Source organism: Diadema setosum, chromosome 18, assembly GCF_964275005.1.
Source record: "Diadema setosum chromosome 18, eeDiaSeto1, whole genome shotgun sequence".
NCBI classification, from domain to species: Eukaryota; Metazoa; Echinodermata; class Echinoidea; order Diadematoida; family Diadematidae; genus Diadema; species Diadema setosum.
The window spans coordinates 27174502-27192902 of record NC_092702.1 but is presented as its reverse complement, the minus strand read 5'-3'; the positions used below and the strand labels follow the sequence as shown (position 1 = coordinate 27192902).

Sequence of the window (18401 nt, the reverse complement as noted above, 5' to 3'; positions counted from 1 at the left end):
GCTCCTTTATTGGAAAATTGGGCGATTTTCAGAATGTTTATATGGGCTGAAATGAAGTGAGTGGCGGAGGCCTGCGCTCTACAGTTGTTCTAGTTGAACAATGTTTTCACTGTGGTAAGTTTCAGCTGCATAGTTCTACTTGCCACCAGATTATTTCATATTGACGAAATATGAAGCTAAGAAAGTATGAAGATTGCAGATAAACATTTAGTGCTTGATAAAAGTGCAAATCTATGCAAGAGCATAGGCATAATTTCCTATAGACACTAGCGTTAGGATAAACCATTCAGTGTAAGGTTTAGTAGCATGCTGACATTTTTTTCGCAGATCTCATAAAAGTGACAGCATAATGTTGTGTTTATACCACATACACTATAATGTTTATAACTACAGAGGGCGGAAACCCATATCTGTAAATTATCCGTGAAACCAGATCAGACAACTGATCTCTTTGAGTAGAGATCACTGGACCAGACTGAAGACATCTTTGACCTGAAAAAATGCCTCATATCTGCACTTCTTTGAGTGATACCATTAATAATTCTTAAAACTTTTGAATGCTGGAGTTCATTTTGATGCAGTTAAACTTTATCACACAACACAGTGAGCAAGGTTTGACCATGGTTTGACAATCTCTATTTAAATATCCACCATGATGCTAACCGAGTCTTTTTCAAGACAGCAACTTCAAGTTTCTTCTCAATGCATCTATGCACTTTCATTTTGTGTGGACATGTCAGATTTAATCCAATTTCATCAAAAACATATCTGTGATAGATTGCCCTCAATCAATGTGTGCAAGGCAAATCAACTACTAGATACAGGGGTCATCCCACGAGACCGACACCCACGAGTTATACACCCACAAGTTCGACATTGAAAACAGGTTCATGAGTCATACAGCTCACAAGTCATACGGCCCATGAGTTCGACACTAGGCAAATAAAGCCAATGAGTTCAGCACTAGGTAAAAACAGCCCACGAGTTCGACAGATACAACATGAGGCTTAATGTGTCATATCAGTCTCGTGGGCCTTGTTTGCTAAGTGTCGAACTCATGGGCTGTATGACTCATGAGCTGTATAACTCGTAGGCTGTATGACTCATGGGCTGTATGACTCGTAGGTTGTATGGCTCGTGGGTGTCGGTCTCATGACGTGCACCCCTGATAAGCTCCCTTTCACAGAAAACTTTTCGTGGAGATTACACTGCAGGAAGTTGGACACTACCTCTCAGACCTTATTCCCACAATGAATAAAACAGGACCGGTCTCAACTTGTCAGTTCCCAATAAAGCCCTATTTCAACTGTGGAGAGAAGCCCAGTACCATGTCAGTAATCTCTCTCGTGTGGCTCCCGATACTCCAGCCCAAGATGGCGGAAGATGTCCTCCTCGCTGTTGACTGGGAGAGGTATTCCTTCGTGAATCTTTTCGTTGCCTCGCCGCACCACACCGGTCCGCAGAGCATGCTCAGACAGGGACATGCCCTGAAAATCCAGAAGGAGTCATTGTTAGGTTAGGTTGACACAATGTGAATTTATATTCATGTATTTTTTGTTTTGTTTTGTTTTGTTAGAGCATAACATTACAAAATCTTTCATTTCAATCACATTTCATAACATAATTTAAATATAACAGAGCATACAACAAAAATATAACAAGGAAAAGTACAAATTACGCGGTGCGTAATATATGTCCCCGCCGGAAGTTTAAATCTTTGGACTGGCATCAATGAGTGTTGAAGTTTTTAAGACCTCACCTAGTGCCATCACATATTAAGCAAATGGAATCGAAATCGGGTTAGTAATGGCGAAGGAGTAGCGTTTTGTAGCCAATGTACAATAAGGTCAAAAATCAAGGTCAAAGGTCAAAGAAGTCAAAGGTCAAAATTCTGTGTAGAGGTTTTGAAGCCGTCACCTAGTGCCATCACATAAAGCAAACAGAATCGAAATCGGGTTAGAAATGGCGAAGGAGTAGCATTTTGTAGCAAAATGTAGCATTTTGTAGCAAAATGTACAATATAGGTCAAAAATCAAGGTCAAAGGTCAAAGAAGTCAAAGGTCAAAATTCTGTGTATAAGTTTTGAAGTCCTCACCTAGTGCCATCACATAAAGCAAACGGAATCGAAAGCGGGTTAGAAATGGAAAAGGAGTAGCATTTTGTAGCCAATGTACAATATAGGTCAAAAATCAAGGTCAAAGGTCACATATCCCCTCTCCAACGTATCCAAAATTCAGCCGCTAGATTAGTCTCCCTTAGTAGGAGACATGACCATATATCTCCTGTTCGCCGCTCACTCCATTGGCTTCCAGTCCATTCCCGTATTACTTTCAAGATCCTTCTTCTGACGTACAAAATCACACGTAATCTTGCACCCATATATCTTCAAAACCTAGTCTCTCTCCGCTCCTCCTCTTCTGCCAGACCCCTCCGTTCATCTTCCTCTCTCCAATTACTTCATGGCCCACATACAAAAACCCGTTATGGTGACCGAGCCTTCTCTTCCATTGCTCCCACTCTTTGGAATAAAGTCCCTCTTTATATTCAGAATGCCTCATCTGTCGAATCATTTAAAATTTTTCTCAAAACTCACCTGTTTAATCAGTTGTAATTTTTTTTTTTTTTCTGGAGGCGCACACAGTTATCAATTATTGTACCATTGCATCACATGTATTTTTCTTTTCTTTTCTTTCTTCTTCTTTTGTTACTGTTAACGCTGATTTTGTTAATGCTATTGTGTTTTCTAGTCTATTTGTATGAGTAGCAAAAGTGCGCTTAGAAACGTCAGTATGAAGCGCCATATAAATGCAATTTTTATTAATTATTATTAAAGAAGTCAAAGGTCAAAATTCTGTGTAGAAGTTTTGAAGCCCTCACCTAGTGCCATCAACATAGAGCAAACGGAATCGAAATTGGGTTAGAAATGGCGAAGGAGTAGCATTTTGTAGCAAAATGTACAATACAGGTCAAAAATCAAGGTCAAAGGTCAAAGAAGTCAAAGGTCAAAATTCTGTGTAGAAGTTTTGAAGCCCTCACCTAGTGCCATCACATAAAGCAAACGGAATCGAAATCGGGTTAGAAATGGCGAAGGAGTAGCATTTTGTAGCAAAATGTACAATATAGGTAAAAAATCAAGGTCAAAGGTGAAAGAAGTCAAAGGTCAAAATTCTGTCTAGAAGTTTTGAAGCCCTCACCTAGTGCCATCACATAAAGCAAACGGAATTGAATTCGGGTTAGAAATGGCGAAGGAGTAGCATTTTGTAGCAAAATGTACAATGTAGGTCAAAGGTCAAGGTCAAAGGTCACAACTGAAATTCTGTGTAGAAGTTTCAAAGCTCCCATGTAGTGCTATCATATAAAGCAAACAGAATCAAAATTGGCTCATAAATGACAGAGAAGACACACATACACACGGACACACACACGTACGGAGCCCGTTTCATAGTCCCCTGCTCGAACTCGTTCGGCGGGGACAATAAATTGATACGAGGCATAGAAATATTCCCTTTTTTAAAGTTAATGAAATAATGTAATCCTACAATTTCTTTAATACTATGGTCTGTACCATGATCACAAATGAGAGCAAAGTACATTTTATGTGGTTGAAACTTTGCTTTTACCTCTTACAAATACTGTTACCTTTTTATCAACTTCATTTCATGCCATTTAGGTCAGATGTAACTTGGGGATTGATTTCATGATGTTGCACAGCAAAAAAAAAGAAAAAAAAAGAAGGTATACAAGCCCCATTATCATAGGTAGCACATAGGAAACAAGAACAATTTGGTTCTAAGTTTTTTCCATATTTACAAATTTTCTCATCATCTACATTCCAGATGGACACATTGCGTATTGAAAGTGGCTCTATGTAAGGAAAATTCAGGAAAGATAGAAATGGAAAAATGGTCATTAATTAACATTTACAATTAGAAATGTTGCTATAGCGACTGGTATGCCTCTGCCATAATGCATGGTTCTCCTAATAGGTCTATAGTACAATGTCTTGACAATGTAGGATGACAGTTTCACAGAACTGGCAAAATATTAAAATGACAGATTTGTCACAAATGTGCTGAATATTTACTTTCCTTGAACTACATTTAATTGGATGAATGGCTAAATTGTCTTTTAACTTCCACACGAATTTTAATTCCAGTGGGAGTATTCAGGAGGATCTTAACCAAGTACGAAGTACCAAGTACCAAGTGCAGGTATTTGGGAATTTGAGGATTCTTACTTGACTTTTAACCCTTTTATATGTTTATGCATTAAGTAATTTTCAATGTATGGAGAAAAAGTTTAATTTCAGTAATAAATAGTAAAATATTAGCATTTAAACCTGGCCTTTGACCCTTGACCTTTGACCTTATGACCCTAAAGTCCCCAAGAGAATCACTGTCAGGTAGAACATGCATAAATATGTACTAAGTTTCATGATGATACCTTGAGTCAGTTTTGAGATATGGAGGAAGAAGTGAAATTTAGCACCTTCACTTGACCTTTGACCTTTTGACTTTTTACCTTTGGGCAAGAAACTTCCCAGAGAATCTCTATTGGGTAATACATGTATATATCAAGTTTCAAGAAAAATCCTCCAGGCATTGCATAAATATGAGGGCAGTAGTGACATTTTGAGGAGTTGACCTTGACTTTTGTTTGTTAATTGTTTGTTTGTTGACCTTTGACCCATGACCCCCCAAAATTCCCTAGATAATCACTACCAGTCAATACATGCACACATACTAAGTTTCATGAAGATACCTTGAACCATTTGGGAGATATGGAGAAAAATGGAAAATTTCAACATTTTGACTTGATCATTGACCTTTGACCCGAAACTCTCTCTGGACAATCTTTATTTGGAAGTTCATGTATACACTAAGTTTAAAGAAAATACCTTGAGGTATTGCATGGATATGGGGGATATAGTGAAATTGTGAGCATTTGACCTTGAGCATGTGCACTTAAAAGTTGATAGGCACAGCTTTGCCCACTCGTACATATACATGCCAAGTTTCATCATGATACCTCAAACCGTTTTTTAGTTACGCTGTCCACAAAATTGATTACGGACGGAAGGACGGACGGACGGACCGACAACCCGAAAACATAATGCCTCCGGCACCACTTTGTGGCGGAGGCACAAAAATAGCTTCACCATAACTTCCGAACACTATTTGGTTGGCTTGCTTGTTGAATGTTTTCTTTTCTCCCTTTTTCTGTCTGTTAGAGGAAAGTGTCGGCTTTTCTCAGTATCGATCTTTAGTGCTATCATATTATCATCAGCAATCATAAATTTGGCACCGACAAAAAGAAAAATAACCAGAACGAGATTTCAATTTGTCATCCTGATGATTGCCTAGGTGATGAGCAACTATAAATTGATGAAGACCTGGCACTGACTGAAAGAACCATAATTAGAATAAATCGAGTAATCTGGCTTTCATTTCTTCACAGAAAAAAAAATGTGAAATGCCACAGCTCTGCTAATCAGCGACAACTGCCGTCTGTTGACACTGCTCTGCGGCGGGATTATACACATTATACAGTACACGGTAAAACTCCTTCGCATGGAGGATATTATTTTCATTGTGTGCAACTCGCCACTTACCTTTTTCTTGGCTAGCGCCCTCATGGAGCGATTAAAATGGCCCGATCCCGTGAAATGAACAAGAGCACACGGGTACTCGCTGTACGGCGCAACTATGATATCAATGCGACGATGCTGTGAAAAACACAAAACACACAAAGCTAAGAAAGAAATAACGAAGTAAAAATGCATAGGAGGAATTAAAAAAAAAAAGTTCAGCTTTAAGTTTCTCCCATTTCGGCCGTGGTCATTCAGGTTAATTCACCACGCTTTCTTGCCTTATAAGTGCATGTCTCGTTTTGTTGCTCTTTAATTCTGCTTGTGATACCAATCCATTGCCTGCGATATGCTGTAATGCACGTAGCGCAACCAATTTCCATTACCTGTACATTGTATATGCAATGTATAGATTCGGTAAACAATTTATAGATATCGAACAAAGGCTATAAATTCATTCCAACAGATAACAGACTACGATGTCTATTGGTATGATGACGAGATATAGCGGGATGTATAAGTAACGGCATTATACTAGCACTGCTAGTGAAATCAAAACCTGACTCCGCGCGTTCACAAGAATACAGGAAATAACGGGGTTTTTTTGGTTTTGTTTTTTATTTCAAACCAATTAGTGAGTGTCAGTTTAGATCATAATAATGACGTGTTGTTAGTAAAATTATACTGAATACATGGGAACTGGATGTGCTGAGTATATACGGGAAATCACCAGATATTGGAGACACTTGGGTCAGATTATGATATTATGGCAAAAAGTAGAGAGTGGTGTCACCGCTAAAACCGTGTTGTCGGGACTGTATATTATCATAATCAGAGTGTTAATACTTCTTATCATAATTAACGATAATTACAAACTCGCACTCGGCTTAAAGCTGTTTTTCAGCAAGTCCCTTAGTGCAAAGATCAATGATTACACAGTGCCTTTACAATGTATATCGAAGGTTTCTTTGTCTTGTTCGTGGTAACGTACTTAAGTTTCGCAGAGTTTTATTTCTATTTTATTATTACTACTTTTTTTACGTTATTCAAATTAACCTGCCCAAGGAAACTGATTGTCTAAAATCACTCTGAGGTATTTAATTGACAAAGGGTCGCCAGGTGTCTTTCGTGTAAGTGAATTCTAACACCTGTAAACTTTGTTATTTCTTTCTTTGTTCCAAACAATATCAGCTTACACTTGCATACATTCAACAAAAGCCCACATTGACAGCGGCACGTAGTGACTGATTTCAGATCGATATTCCAACAATATTGTCTGAAATTGATTTGGATCGTTTGACTCGACACACAATGTGCAAGCATCGTCTGCATACAGCGACATCTTACAATGTTTCATCGTATTCGGGAGGTCATTCAAATCAGTGCCTTTTCAAGAGAGTCTGGCCAACTCGGTTTTCGGCTCATGAGTTTTGAAGCCTGTGATTGGTCAAAAAGGGTCCCGTGATCTTTGTGGAGCCATGTCGTTACTAAAGTGCGATGTCGTTACTAACGTGCGCTCATACGCAGTGCCCATTGTTATTACTACCCCTTATTTGGCTTGGTTATTTTGTTACGTCTGAGCGTACACGCTAACCCTGTAAAGCGGAATACGCGCGGTAACGACATGGCGTCCAATTTAGCAGTTGGCCAGACTCTCTTTATATACGGCACTGATTCAAATGCACGCAAGATAAAAAGAAGCGGGCCAAGAATTCTGCCCAGGGGAACGTAGCGTTTGACCATGGACCTACTACACATGGACGTTCATCGCTCGTTAATTAATTCATGCACCTATTTCTGTCAAAAGTATCACAAAACATTTTAAACATACTTTCCTGCTTTGATTTCATCATGTTCGCCGACAGCCAGCCTGGACAACAAACAACATGGCGCTTTGAGAAATCTAAAAACTATATGCGCAGACAGTGGCGTATCTAGGGAAAACGGCGCCCGGGGCAAGCGCGAAAATTGCGCCCCTAATTTCTGAAAAATGTCCACATGATATGCCTTTTCAAGCACTTAAAAGGGGTCTTTTGAGGGTGATTTAAATATAATAGGCAACCCTAAATTTTGATACATTTTGGCGACAAGCGAGCCGAAAATTTTTGTATTTCAGCTTACAAAACATGGAATTCTTGTCATTTTTGGTTATTAAATCTTCGAATTACAGTTCTAATCAAGATATAGTGACGGCCTTATAGACAAGATTAATACCAACACTTAACAGTGTTCAACCCCAATCCTATCCCGGAAGGGACTTAAAAAAATCCACATGATAAGCTTTTTCAAGCACTTAAAATGGGTTTTTTTGAGGGTGATTTAAATGTAATAAATTTCGATGAATTTTGGCGAGCGAGTGCAGCGAGCGAGGCGAAATTTTTTTTATTTCAGCTTATAAAAACATTGAATTCTTGTCATTTTGGTTATTAAATCTTTGAATAACAATTCTAATCAATATATCATAGTGACGGCCTTATAGATAACGATTTGTACCAACAGTGTTCAATCCCAATCCCGTCCCGGTAGGGACTTTAAAAAAAGTCGACATGACATGCTTTTTCAAGCACTTAAAACGGGTCTTTTGTGGGTGATTTAAATGTTATGAATTTTGATGAATTTTGGCGAGCAAGCGCAGCGAGCGAGCCGAAAATTTATGTATTTCAGCTTATAAAAGCATTGAATTCTTGTCATTTTTGGTTATTAAATCTTCGAATTACAATTCTAATCAATATATAGTGACGGCCTTATAAATAACGATTTGTACCAACAGTGTTCAATCCCAATCCCGTCCCGGTAGGGACTTTAAAAAAAGTCGACATGACATGCTTTTTCAAGCACTTAAAACGGGTCTTTTGTGGGTGATTTAAATGTTATTAATTTTGATGAATTTTGGCGAGCAAGCGCAGCGAGCGAGCCGAAAATTTATGCATTTCAGCTTATAAAAACATTGAATTCTTGTCATTTTTGGTTATTAAATCTTCGAATTACAATTCTAATCAATATATAGTGACGGCCTTATAAATAACGATTTGTACCAACAGTGTTCAATCCCTATCCCGTCCCGGTAGGGACTTAAAAAAGGTCCACATTCCGCATGATATGCTTTTTCAAGCACTTAAAACGGGTCTTTTGAGGGTGATTTGGATGTAATAAATTTTGATGAATTTTGGCGAGCGAGCGCAGCGTGCGAGCCGAAATTTTTTTGTATTTCAGCTTACAAAACATGGAATTCTTGTCATTTTTTGGTTATTAAATCATACAATTCTAATCAAGATATAGTGACGGCCTACATAACGATTTATACCAACAAACTGAGGACTTGCAAAAATACTCTAAATTAGTACGAGCGAGTGACCGAAATTTGTATATTTCCGCGTCATCATTACGTTTTGTTTTTATCTCTTTTTTTTTTGAAAAATTTTGGCGAGCGAGCGCAGCGAGCGAGCCGAAAATTTTTATATTTCAGCTTACAAAACATGGAATTCATGTTTTGTTTTTATCTTGTTTGATTTAGTTTTCTGCCCCCCCCCCCCATTCATTCTCCCTTCCCACCCCCCCCCCCCCCCCCGGTCCGGGCGAGTTTCTTTTTTTTTTTCTTCTTCTTCTTCGTCGTTTTTTCCCCCGTTTTTTTCGTTTTTGGCGCCCCCAAGGAGTGGCGCCCGGGGCACGTGCCCCCCTTGCCCCCCCCCCCCCCAGATACGCCACTGGAGCGCAGAAGATAGTAGCTGTCTATCAAGAAAATGCATGTGTAGTTGAAGTCGGTGTGCTTGTCTCGGGAAATCATCGCTCACGCAATTTCATTTGCGGAATGCACTTGCTTTACAAGAGAAAGAAAAAAATTGGGCAGGTTGGTTGTGACTTGTAATCTAATTTTTCCCATTTTTTTCGCACATTTTCAAAGTACACACGGACAGTATCCGTAGACCGACATGTGTATGCCTTTATACCATTAAGGAATGTTTACTGCGCGTCCACAGGATAGTGTACACTGCAGTATAATTACCAATATTGTGTCACAAAATTTGTCATATTTTCAGGTTTGCTGCTCCCCATCATTGGTGTTTATTCAAAAGCAGTTGAGTCTGAAAAGACACCTCAGCCAAATAAGACCGACATGACGAAACGGTTCTTTTGTAAGTGACGATGCCGACAACATCGTCATTATAATTTATATCCAAACATCTGAATGTACTCATTCAGATGTACATACTCAGGTGGCGGCAGTGATGCTAGGATCAAAGAAAGACCTATGTGATTAGTCCATGTGTGTAGTAGGACCATGGTTTGACGTTCATGACAATTGAATACTGATGTAATTTACTAGTCACTGAACCATTTCAGCACAGTGTGCTCAAAATATTTAGGCTAAAAAATACAGGATCATATACTACTAACTACTAATAATAATTAGAACAATGATAATGATAAGATAATGATAATTATGATGACAACACTCATAGTGACAGTGACATAATGATAATTAAGACTACAATAAACAAAAACATGTATACAGCAGAATCAACATTTTGCTCATTTTTCCCTTGTACCTTTCTGTTTTCTCCCGGAAGTCTGCACACGCCCATGTACTTTCTTTGCTCACCCTTCTCTTCAACTTTAATGAGATCATCGGTGATAAAACCTGTGGTTGGAAAACAATGAAATACGGATGTTTATGATTATTCAATTCCTATTAAGTAGCAGAGTGAATTTACGCATTGCGTTGAAAAGGCTGTTGTTACGCTTAATTGTTTGTGTGTGAGTTGTTTTTGTTTGTTTGTTTGTTTGTTTGTTTGGGTTTATTTTACTGTCTACTGAAAACTGTTCACAATGTTCATTCCCCAAACAACTTTCCTGTATTCTAACTTTCCAAATACAATTTTGCTGAGCAGATGAGACAGTAAGGACGCCAATTGACATATTACTATCTCACATAATATTTTGCTCTTTGTTTATATAGATCTCAGTTAAAGCTCTCTATTGCGATCCACTCTGCATGTTTAAAAGCTATCAATCCGGGCTACAAGCGCTATGTTATTAAAGACAGTCAAAGACCTATCATCCGATCACACACACACACACACACACACACGCACACATACACACACACACACATACACATAGCTACCCCACCTATTGCCAATATTCTCCTGGCATATTCCAAAGAGCAAGATATTTTCCAAAAAAAAAAAAATGCAACGCAATCACCACAACAAGAACAAGCCATATGCATTGTTTCTAACAACCAACAACAGACAGCAGACATTACTTTGCAATTTGTTTCATTGTTTCGTTGGCGGTTGGGCTGATACATGCAGAGCAAAGGCGCTTCTCTTTGGGCCATCGCGGAAATCATTATACCCTGTCTGCGCCACGCCCATTACCTTACGATGGGTTCAGTACGCAAGCAAGCCGTCATCGCCGTGGGACGATGAGCATCGGCGTAAAAACAATATGCAACAGACGATGATTTCCGTCCTCTTATCGTATAATAGCTACGATAATTACACCACGGGATTATCTACCCCCAACTCCCGCTATTTCTTCCACCATGTACGTCTGTTCATTCGTCACTATTGTTTTGATGAGCCACACAATAACAAGGGTATATACCACGCGAGGCGCGACAGGATTTATCAGTCTTATGAAACGATCATGGTAGTGGCGCGAGGGGATTTGCCAGTCTTATGAAACGCTGATGTCAGTGAATTAATGGTTTTGGTGGATCTGCCTGGCATTTCGATTCAAATTATTGACTCTAATATAAACACATGCTGGCGAAGAAAATGTAGAGTCGGAAGCCAAAGGGGACTTCTCAGAGTTGCAAGTCACTAGTGTAACAATCACCATCATAGTCACATTACTTGGACATAATCGTGGGCATCCTCGCGACAAAACGGCATACGTGTTTACAACATTATGAAGAACCCGTCATCGCTTCTGCTTGGTAAACAGTAAGAAAAAAGAAAAAGAAGAAATGTTTAAGAAGTACCCAAGCGGAGAATTAATGCAATGACACAAGATAAAGTTTTCCAGCTGGTGTTATATTAACCATCTCAACAAAAACAAACAGCAAGAGTACTAACACAAAACAAAACATGATGATGTACGCAATGACAGACAACAGTGCGAGACACAACGATCATCATTATTTTGTTGTCATTAAGGTACAGACGACACCCCAGTGAGTACTCAATTTGCGAATTCATTTTCCTGTCAAACACGCCAGTGTTTGTGAGTCAGCATGTTTTCATCATGTCCCGCATTTTTTTTTTTTTTTTGTATTTTGAACGAACCCATCACCAATGTCACCAGTGTATTCGATGTGTTGTTTTTATCGTTGACATTGAATAAGATATCATCGTACGTGGGTTATAAAGACGGTTTCCTGAGTGAAAATGCCGCACCAACAGTGATTTCTACAGTGTAGATCATCAATGGGGTCACAGTAATGACCTCTACATAGAGATCAGTGGGTCACAGTTGATTTTTTGACATTTTCTGTTCGCTTGGGGTCAAAGTTCACTGTGCACGTCGGTTTGGAACAGGTGGACCATGCATTATGAGTGAATGTAATTCTACACCATGTTCAAGTTGGCTACAATCCACATCGTCTAAAGGTGCGATCACACATCGCCGGTTTAGATGGCGGTTCATGGCGGTTCTCAAACCGCCGTGAACCGTGTCCCAAAGATGGCGGAAAGCACTTTGACTACGTTCTCAACACGTTTTGAACACGGAGCAAACGCGGATTGACGCGGTAGTAACACGTATCGTCCCGGAAGGTGGAGGAGTCCATACCAAGCCCATGTAGTTGGATGCAATCAGAGCCCTTTCACTTGTCCTCAATGGGTTTCAACAAGGAGCGTTTTGCTTTATTAGGTATATAAACACAATTTGAGTGATGCAACAAGCAATTATCTTCAAGTTTCAACGTGACTTTTCTCTTTCTCTTTTAATTTTTAAAATATCCGTATTAACTGTCATTAAAAAGACATACATATCAAAGCAGAATCCAAAATAGTTTCCAAAGTTTCCTGATCATTTGTAGGTTTATTTATCAAGTGATGTACAAGTACTTGCTTGTTTCAACATCTCTCTTTTTTCAATTCTTTCTTAATCAAGTTTTCACATAATTATTTCGCGTGTTGAATTTAAGATCTTGTTGCTTGTTTATCCATGTTTTCACAAAATTGCTCCTTCTTATCTTTCACAGCTTCTTGTGAAATATGAGCCTAGGAGAGTTCCTAAATTGTAAGGGGAATCTTTATGTGATACCCTCGATCCATTACGACAAACTAATATGGCAAACGTGGTTTATGCCGCCCCAGAACTGTGGACAGCATCCCAAGTGATAGAACATGCAAGTTCCATCAATAAGTCAAAAATGTTTTAAATACTTAACTGTTAAAATAGTAACATAGTGATTGTAGATGATGATTTATGCAGCATGTTACTCTTTCTGAAATTACCTTTTCCTGTTTATCTTTTTGTTCCCCCTCTAAAGCGCATAGAGACCTTGCCAAAGGTATTATGCGCTATATAAGAACGGTAATGATGATAATATAATAATAATATCTTTAATAACAGTCAATAAAAAGACATATTATGTACATTATACCTTATCAAAGAAGCATATATAGTATTATGTGTATAGTTTCCTCTTTACTTACAGGTTCATGTAACATAATAATGGTGTTTTTTTTTCAAGTTTCAACATTGCTTTTCCCTCTACTCTCTTAAGTTTCAACATAAATTATCTGTATCAACATGCAGTCTTACAAAAATGGCATACATAATCACGAAAGCAGAACCCAACATATTTACATAAGTCTTCTGTGTGTAACACGTTGCTGGCCATCTTAAAAGCTGTTAAGTTTTGACTGAACTTACCTTTTAATGTAAATGATGTACTATTCAACATACCTAACAACTTTTTGAACATTAAACTTTATTTGTTACTGTATAAATGTTAAAGAAGTAAGGAAACTGTAGCATTCAATATATTTGCCCGATCTTGCATTATGGGTTCATCTTTGCGTTTATCTCCATTTTTTATTGCTCCGCCACGAAGTGTCGCCGGAGCCATTATTCTCTTTTAAGTTCATTGTTTCTTTTCGCTTGAAAATTATGGCGGTGTTAACACGGTATTATCACGGATCATGCGGTGCAAAGACGGAGGATGCCGTTCTTAACACGATGAACGGCGATGTGAACACGGTCCATTTCAAACCGCCTAGACCGCCACGAAAAATTAAACATGTTTAATTTTTCTGGCGGTTCCCCGCGGTTCCCGGCGGTTCTCGGGGTTCATGGCGGATGGGTGACGGATGACCACGGTTTGTGTACGGTGTAAACACGGTCTTTGGCGGAGCACGGCGATTTGCTGAACCGCCATGAACCGCCATCTAAACCGGCGATGTGTGATTGCACCTTAATCGTCTTACAAACAAAATGGTGCAAGTTTCTTTGGGCGAGCTCGCCGAGTATCTCCTTGGTTTGGTGAGACCCAACGCTCGCGAGCACTGCGTATTATAGTCTGGCTTCCAGACCCTCTGCCCATACTATTTCGCTATCCATGATATTGACGCCCTCAACGTCGAAAACTAGTATAGTTTAAGTTGATTTTCTCAAGCCTTTGACTTCGGCAAAGGCGGCGACTTCGTCGCCGCGGAGTCCAGTTGGCAAAGGGTCTGGAAACCAGACTATGCGTATTATGATGTCGTCAAGTGCAAGGGCTGGGGAACCGGGGTGGGGGTAGGACAGCCTCCCCCCCCCCCCCCCCCCCCACGCCGCACACAAAATGTAGTGACGCGCTATAGAACCGCATAATGATATGGGATTTGATTTTCAAAAGTTAGAGTAATAACTTTACATGATTGATAAAGCCATCTAAATAGCCATTTCAACAGAACAATAACATTGAACAAGTTTATTTCGTCTTGAAGGAAAAGAACGGACGAGAGGTAGGCCTATATATTTGTGTCGTGGAGCGCCTTGACCATCATGATGTATAGGAAAGCAACAAAATATTGACGGATACATAAACAGCAACTGATTTATTACCAATCGATGAGATATACCTTGAATTGATCACAAAAATTCCGCGTGATATACTCACACCGCAAAAACTCCAGTTTGACAACAGATGTAGCCTATACGGCATGAAAATAAGCTTTCGGATGTGTTTGTAATATTACTTGTCATTGTCACATCAGAGAGGACACAAAATGAAAACAATCAGCTTTCAGAGAAAATCAGAGGAAAGCCGAGTCACGTCCTCATAACTTCATCTCCACGACCATTGTGGAGGTTATACAGGACAGGTGTTATTTCGACTCCAACTGTCATCTTCAAATGAAATTCAGGGCGAGTCAGTAATATTCATATCTCGGGAAAAAGCGCTTAACCACACCTATATATTACTTTGAATAATTCAGCGTCGAATAACAATGATTGATTAATTGAAAACGCATTATTTTTTTTAACAGTGTAAACAAACATGAAACTCGGTATCATTGGAATTGAAAATGAATGTTTTTGGGGTTTTTTTATAATCTGTCCTTTTCTTGAGCACATATAGGGAGATTACGCACTATGTGTCATGCCCTAATATATTAAAATCCACGTTTATCATAATCATATCATTATTATCAACTAGTCACTTTGACCGGTGGAATAATATTGCTAGATTTTCAGTGCACAATGTATTATGCTAAAACTTCTTTGAACAGAGTTCTGCTGACTCGTAAATTCTACGATATCGGTAACAAAATCGGACGGGTTTCTGGGCCATATGCTTAGGTTGCTCGACTCTGCCTATAAAGCGTGAGAACTCTGCGCTCCCTTCTCAGCTACGGGGAAAGACCCTTGTGAATTTGACAAATGCTACATTTGGCCTGGCCTCTTCATTCCTTTGACACTTTCGATACAACAATGTACACGTAGTCCCTGGCATCTACACGTATACCAATGGAAACTGCTCGCTGATACAGCGATGATACGAGAGAGGCTCTTGGCGCTTCCGAGAATTGGCTCAAGACGCACCTATATTATAGATATTAAAGAACAATACTGATGATAATGTAGTCAAAGAAACTTCGAACTTGTAACTGGTTTGTATGTTTGTTTCTTTTTTGTCACTGTTCATTCGGTGTTATCTGTGAAGCGCTTAGATACATTTTGTAATGGGCAGGGCGCTACATAACTTTTTTTTTTTTTTAAAAACCAGTTGCCCAGGCGGGCAAGCAGATTTTCAAAATTGCTGCAGAACACTTGAGTTCTAATAGCCCGAAAAAGAAAGTCCAAAAATATCAGAAAATTAATCATATAGAAAATAACTTGTAAGTCAAGGGTCTGATAAATCATAAAGCATTTATAATAAACAAACTTGGTTAGATTAGAGTGTTGGTATCACATTGCAATTGGGACTTCCTCATATCAGTGTTGGAGAGTTGCTGAAATGAAATAAAAACTGTTTTGCATAGATCGCTAAACAGTCATTTATCTTTGAGCTTCTGTATGGTTGACTTCATGGGATCGAAGCATGGCCGGCGCCACGTTTTCAAAAGTGTGTGTGTGTGTGTGGGGGGGGGGGGGGACACTTCTGGGTTTCATGAGGTAACAAGCAAAAAAAAAAAGAAAGAAAAAAGAGGTCTTCGCCGCATCTTTCTCACTCCACTTCCGGGTTTCTTCAGCTGACAAGCAAACAAACAAACAAACAAACAAACACACAAACAAACAAAAACAAACAAACAAACAAACCACACACACACACAAACGCACAAAAGGGGTCCTCAGCGCCTTTACCTCGCTCAAAGGTTCAGAAAATCATCGGTTGTTCACATTGATGTCCAGTCTTTCCTTCTTTCCCTCGTCATGAGATATTTCCCATTTTACCCTCTCTTTTTTTTCCATTTCCTAACCATGAAATCGGAAATGATGGTCCTACTAAGAAAATGATTCAATGACAAAACCCTCCTCATCTATACTTCCTTATTAGATCAACACTCAGCGAACATATCTCACTTTCATATAGAACAATGCCAAACTAAAATAGAATAACAACACAACAAAAACACTTTTGCTCACTCTTTACAACATTGTGTCTGGCGTTTGGTTTGCATGCAGGCAACACAATAAACCTCATCACGCGTTGAATTAAGATCATGAGTTGACTACGCAACATCGAAATTTCGCTCTTCACAGGGGAATTCCCTCTCGTGACTGGTTGACGGTCAAAAGTGAAGTGAAAGTGACATAAAATCGAACACAGAAATTACAGAGAATTATAGTGGAATTTCAAATGACAAGTGAGGTATAATGCTCATTATTACACATACAAATCAGGTCACCCAAATAGCTCACAATTTTGCGCATTATACACAGTATTCTCATCATTGAATATAAAATATCGTAAATCAATTTGAAATTAATTTAAAAACGTGATGGATTAATATACTTTTAATAAATTCATTGAGCTACGTATATAGTGTAACCCCCTTTCTTTAAAGTGAAAGCATAATTCTCAGAAGGACTAAAAATTCATCTTCCACCACTTATTGGAATTTGTTTACAATACAAAGTAGGGTCTACCAAGAAAACCTATCTGGCTGACGCGATTTGGAAGGATAATGAATTGTTTGGAGTATTTTAGATCAATAGTGTATAAGATAATTTAGATTGTATACGCATAAACGACCTTTAATACTGAAGCACCCTCTATGTATACGTGCACGATGATCGATCGTGCTTTATAGCACTTAGCAATCGTATTTTCAAACAAGCTGCAAGCGACTCACACTATAGCGCGGAAGATCGGTGGAGACAAGTAGCCCGATTTGTTGATTATCGATAACCGATTGTACAATATCTATAGCAACCACGATCGGGTAGGCCTATTATGCTCTAAGACTGTAGTACATGTACTTCCAGGGAGTCTTTTTGCGTTATATCATTATTCTCCTTATCGAGAATATCTTGAACATGGAGAGGAGTTCCCTCTTCACAATGTAACCTGAAACTGCCCGACTGGTTACAGGTATGTACTATACCATTGCCAAAAGACCGCGTAGTTTAAGATCTCGAAGTTTTGCCCGGGTGACCGTAAATTTCCCGAAAACTTCTCGCGAAACTTCCCACTCAAATTATCCATAGGGAAATTTGAACGCTCGCAACTGACACTGACTGAAAGCGTCCAAAGTTTGTCAGGTGACCAATCCATCCTTCACATAGCTAGCTGTCATAGCAGACGGTGCGCTCTTTCTTCTTTGTTGCGCATGCGCACCAGTGACCCTAACTTTCAGTACTGAAACACCGAGAAGTTTGGCTGCTGGTGTGGGACGAGTTAAACTTCGCGATCTTTTACCAATGTGACCGTGGCTCTTGATATCATTATAATAATGTTTGAGTATAATGTTTGAAAATAAATTGAGAATGAATTCTTTATTCCAAATGCATGTGATATGCCCCGTATAGTACCACCCTCGCGGTCTTTTGCATGAACGATGTCAAGCAAACCTGACGAACATGCAGTATAAGCGGTAAGATATATGAATTCGTTATTCAGGAGCGTCGGGAAAAGATTTTGCCGGCTGATAAAACATAGAGTAGTAAAAAACAAAAACAAAAACAACTAGATGCACTTTAAACGCTCTAGTGTTTTGAACTAAAATCACACTGACAATAACTGCATTGTTCCTAGAGCAGGAATATACAATAGTAGGTGATATAGGTGTGGGTCATAAAGAAAATAACAACGAGGTTGTGCACTTCGTTTCTTTGCAATGCAAAGAATAGCGTGGACTGGAGAGGTAAA

The 18401-nt window shown here is 39.0% G+C and overlaps 1 protein-coding gene across 1 annotated transcript in view; it reads right to left on the bottom strand.

Annotated features, from left to right (window-relative positions):
- Positions 1-1171: 1171 nt before the first annotated feature.
- The window catches only part of LOC140241592 (DNA polymerase lambda-like), a 110922-nt gene continuing 93692 nt past the window's right edge, over positions 1172-18401 (bottom strand). The window contains exons 8-10 of the mRNA XM_072321325.1: positions 10135-10226; positions 5612-5725; positions 1172-1487 (exon numbers count right to left, since the gene is read on the bottom strand). Coding sequence (XP_072177426.1) covers positions 1332-1487; positions 5612-5725; positions 10135-10226 — 362 coding nt within the window. The 3' untranslated portion in view covers positions 1172-1331. The remainder of the gene's footprint in view (positions 1488-5611; positions 5726-10134; positions 10227-18401) is intronic.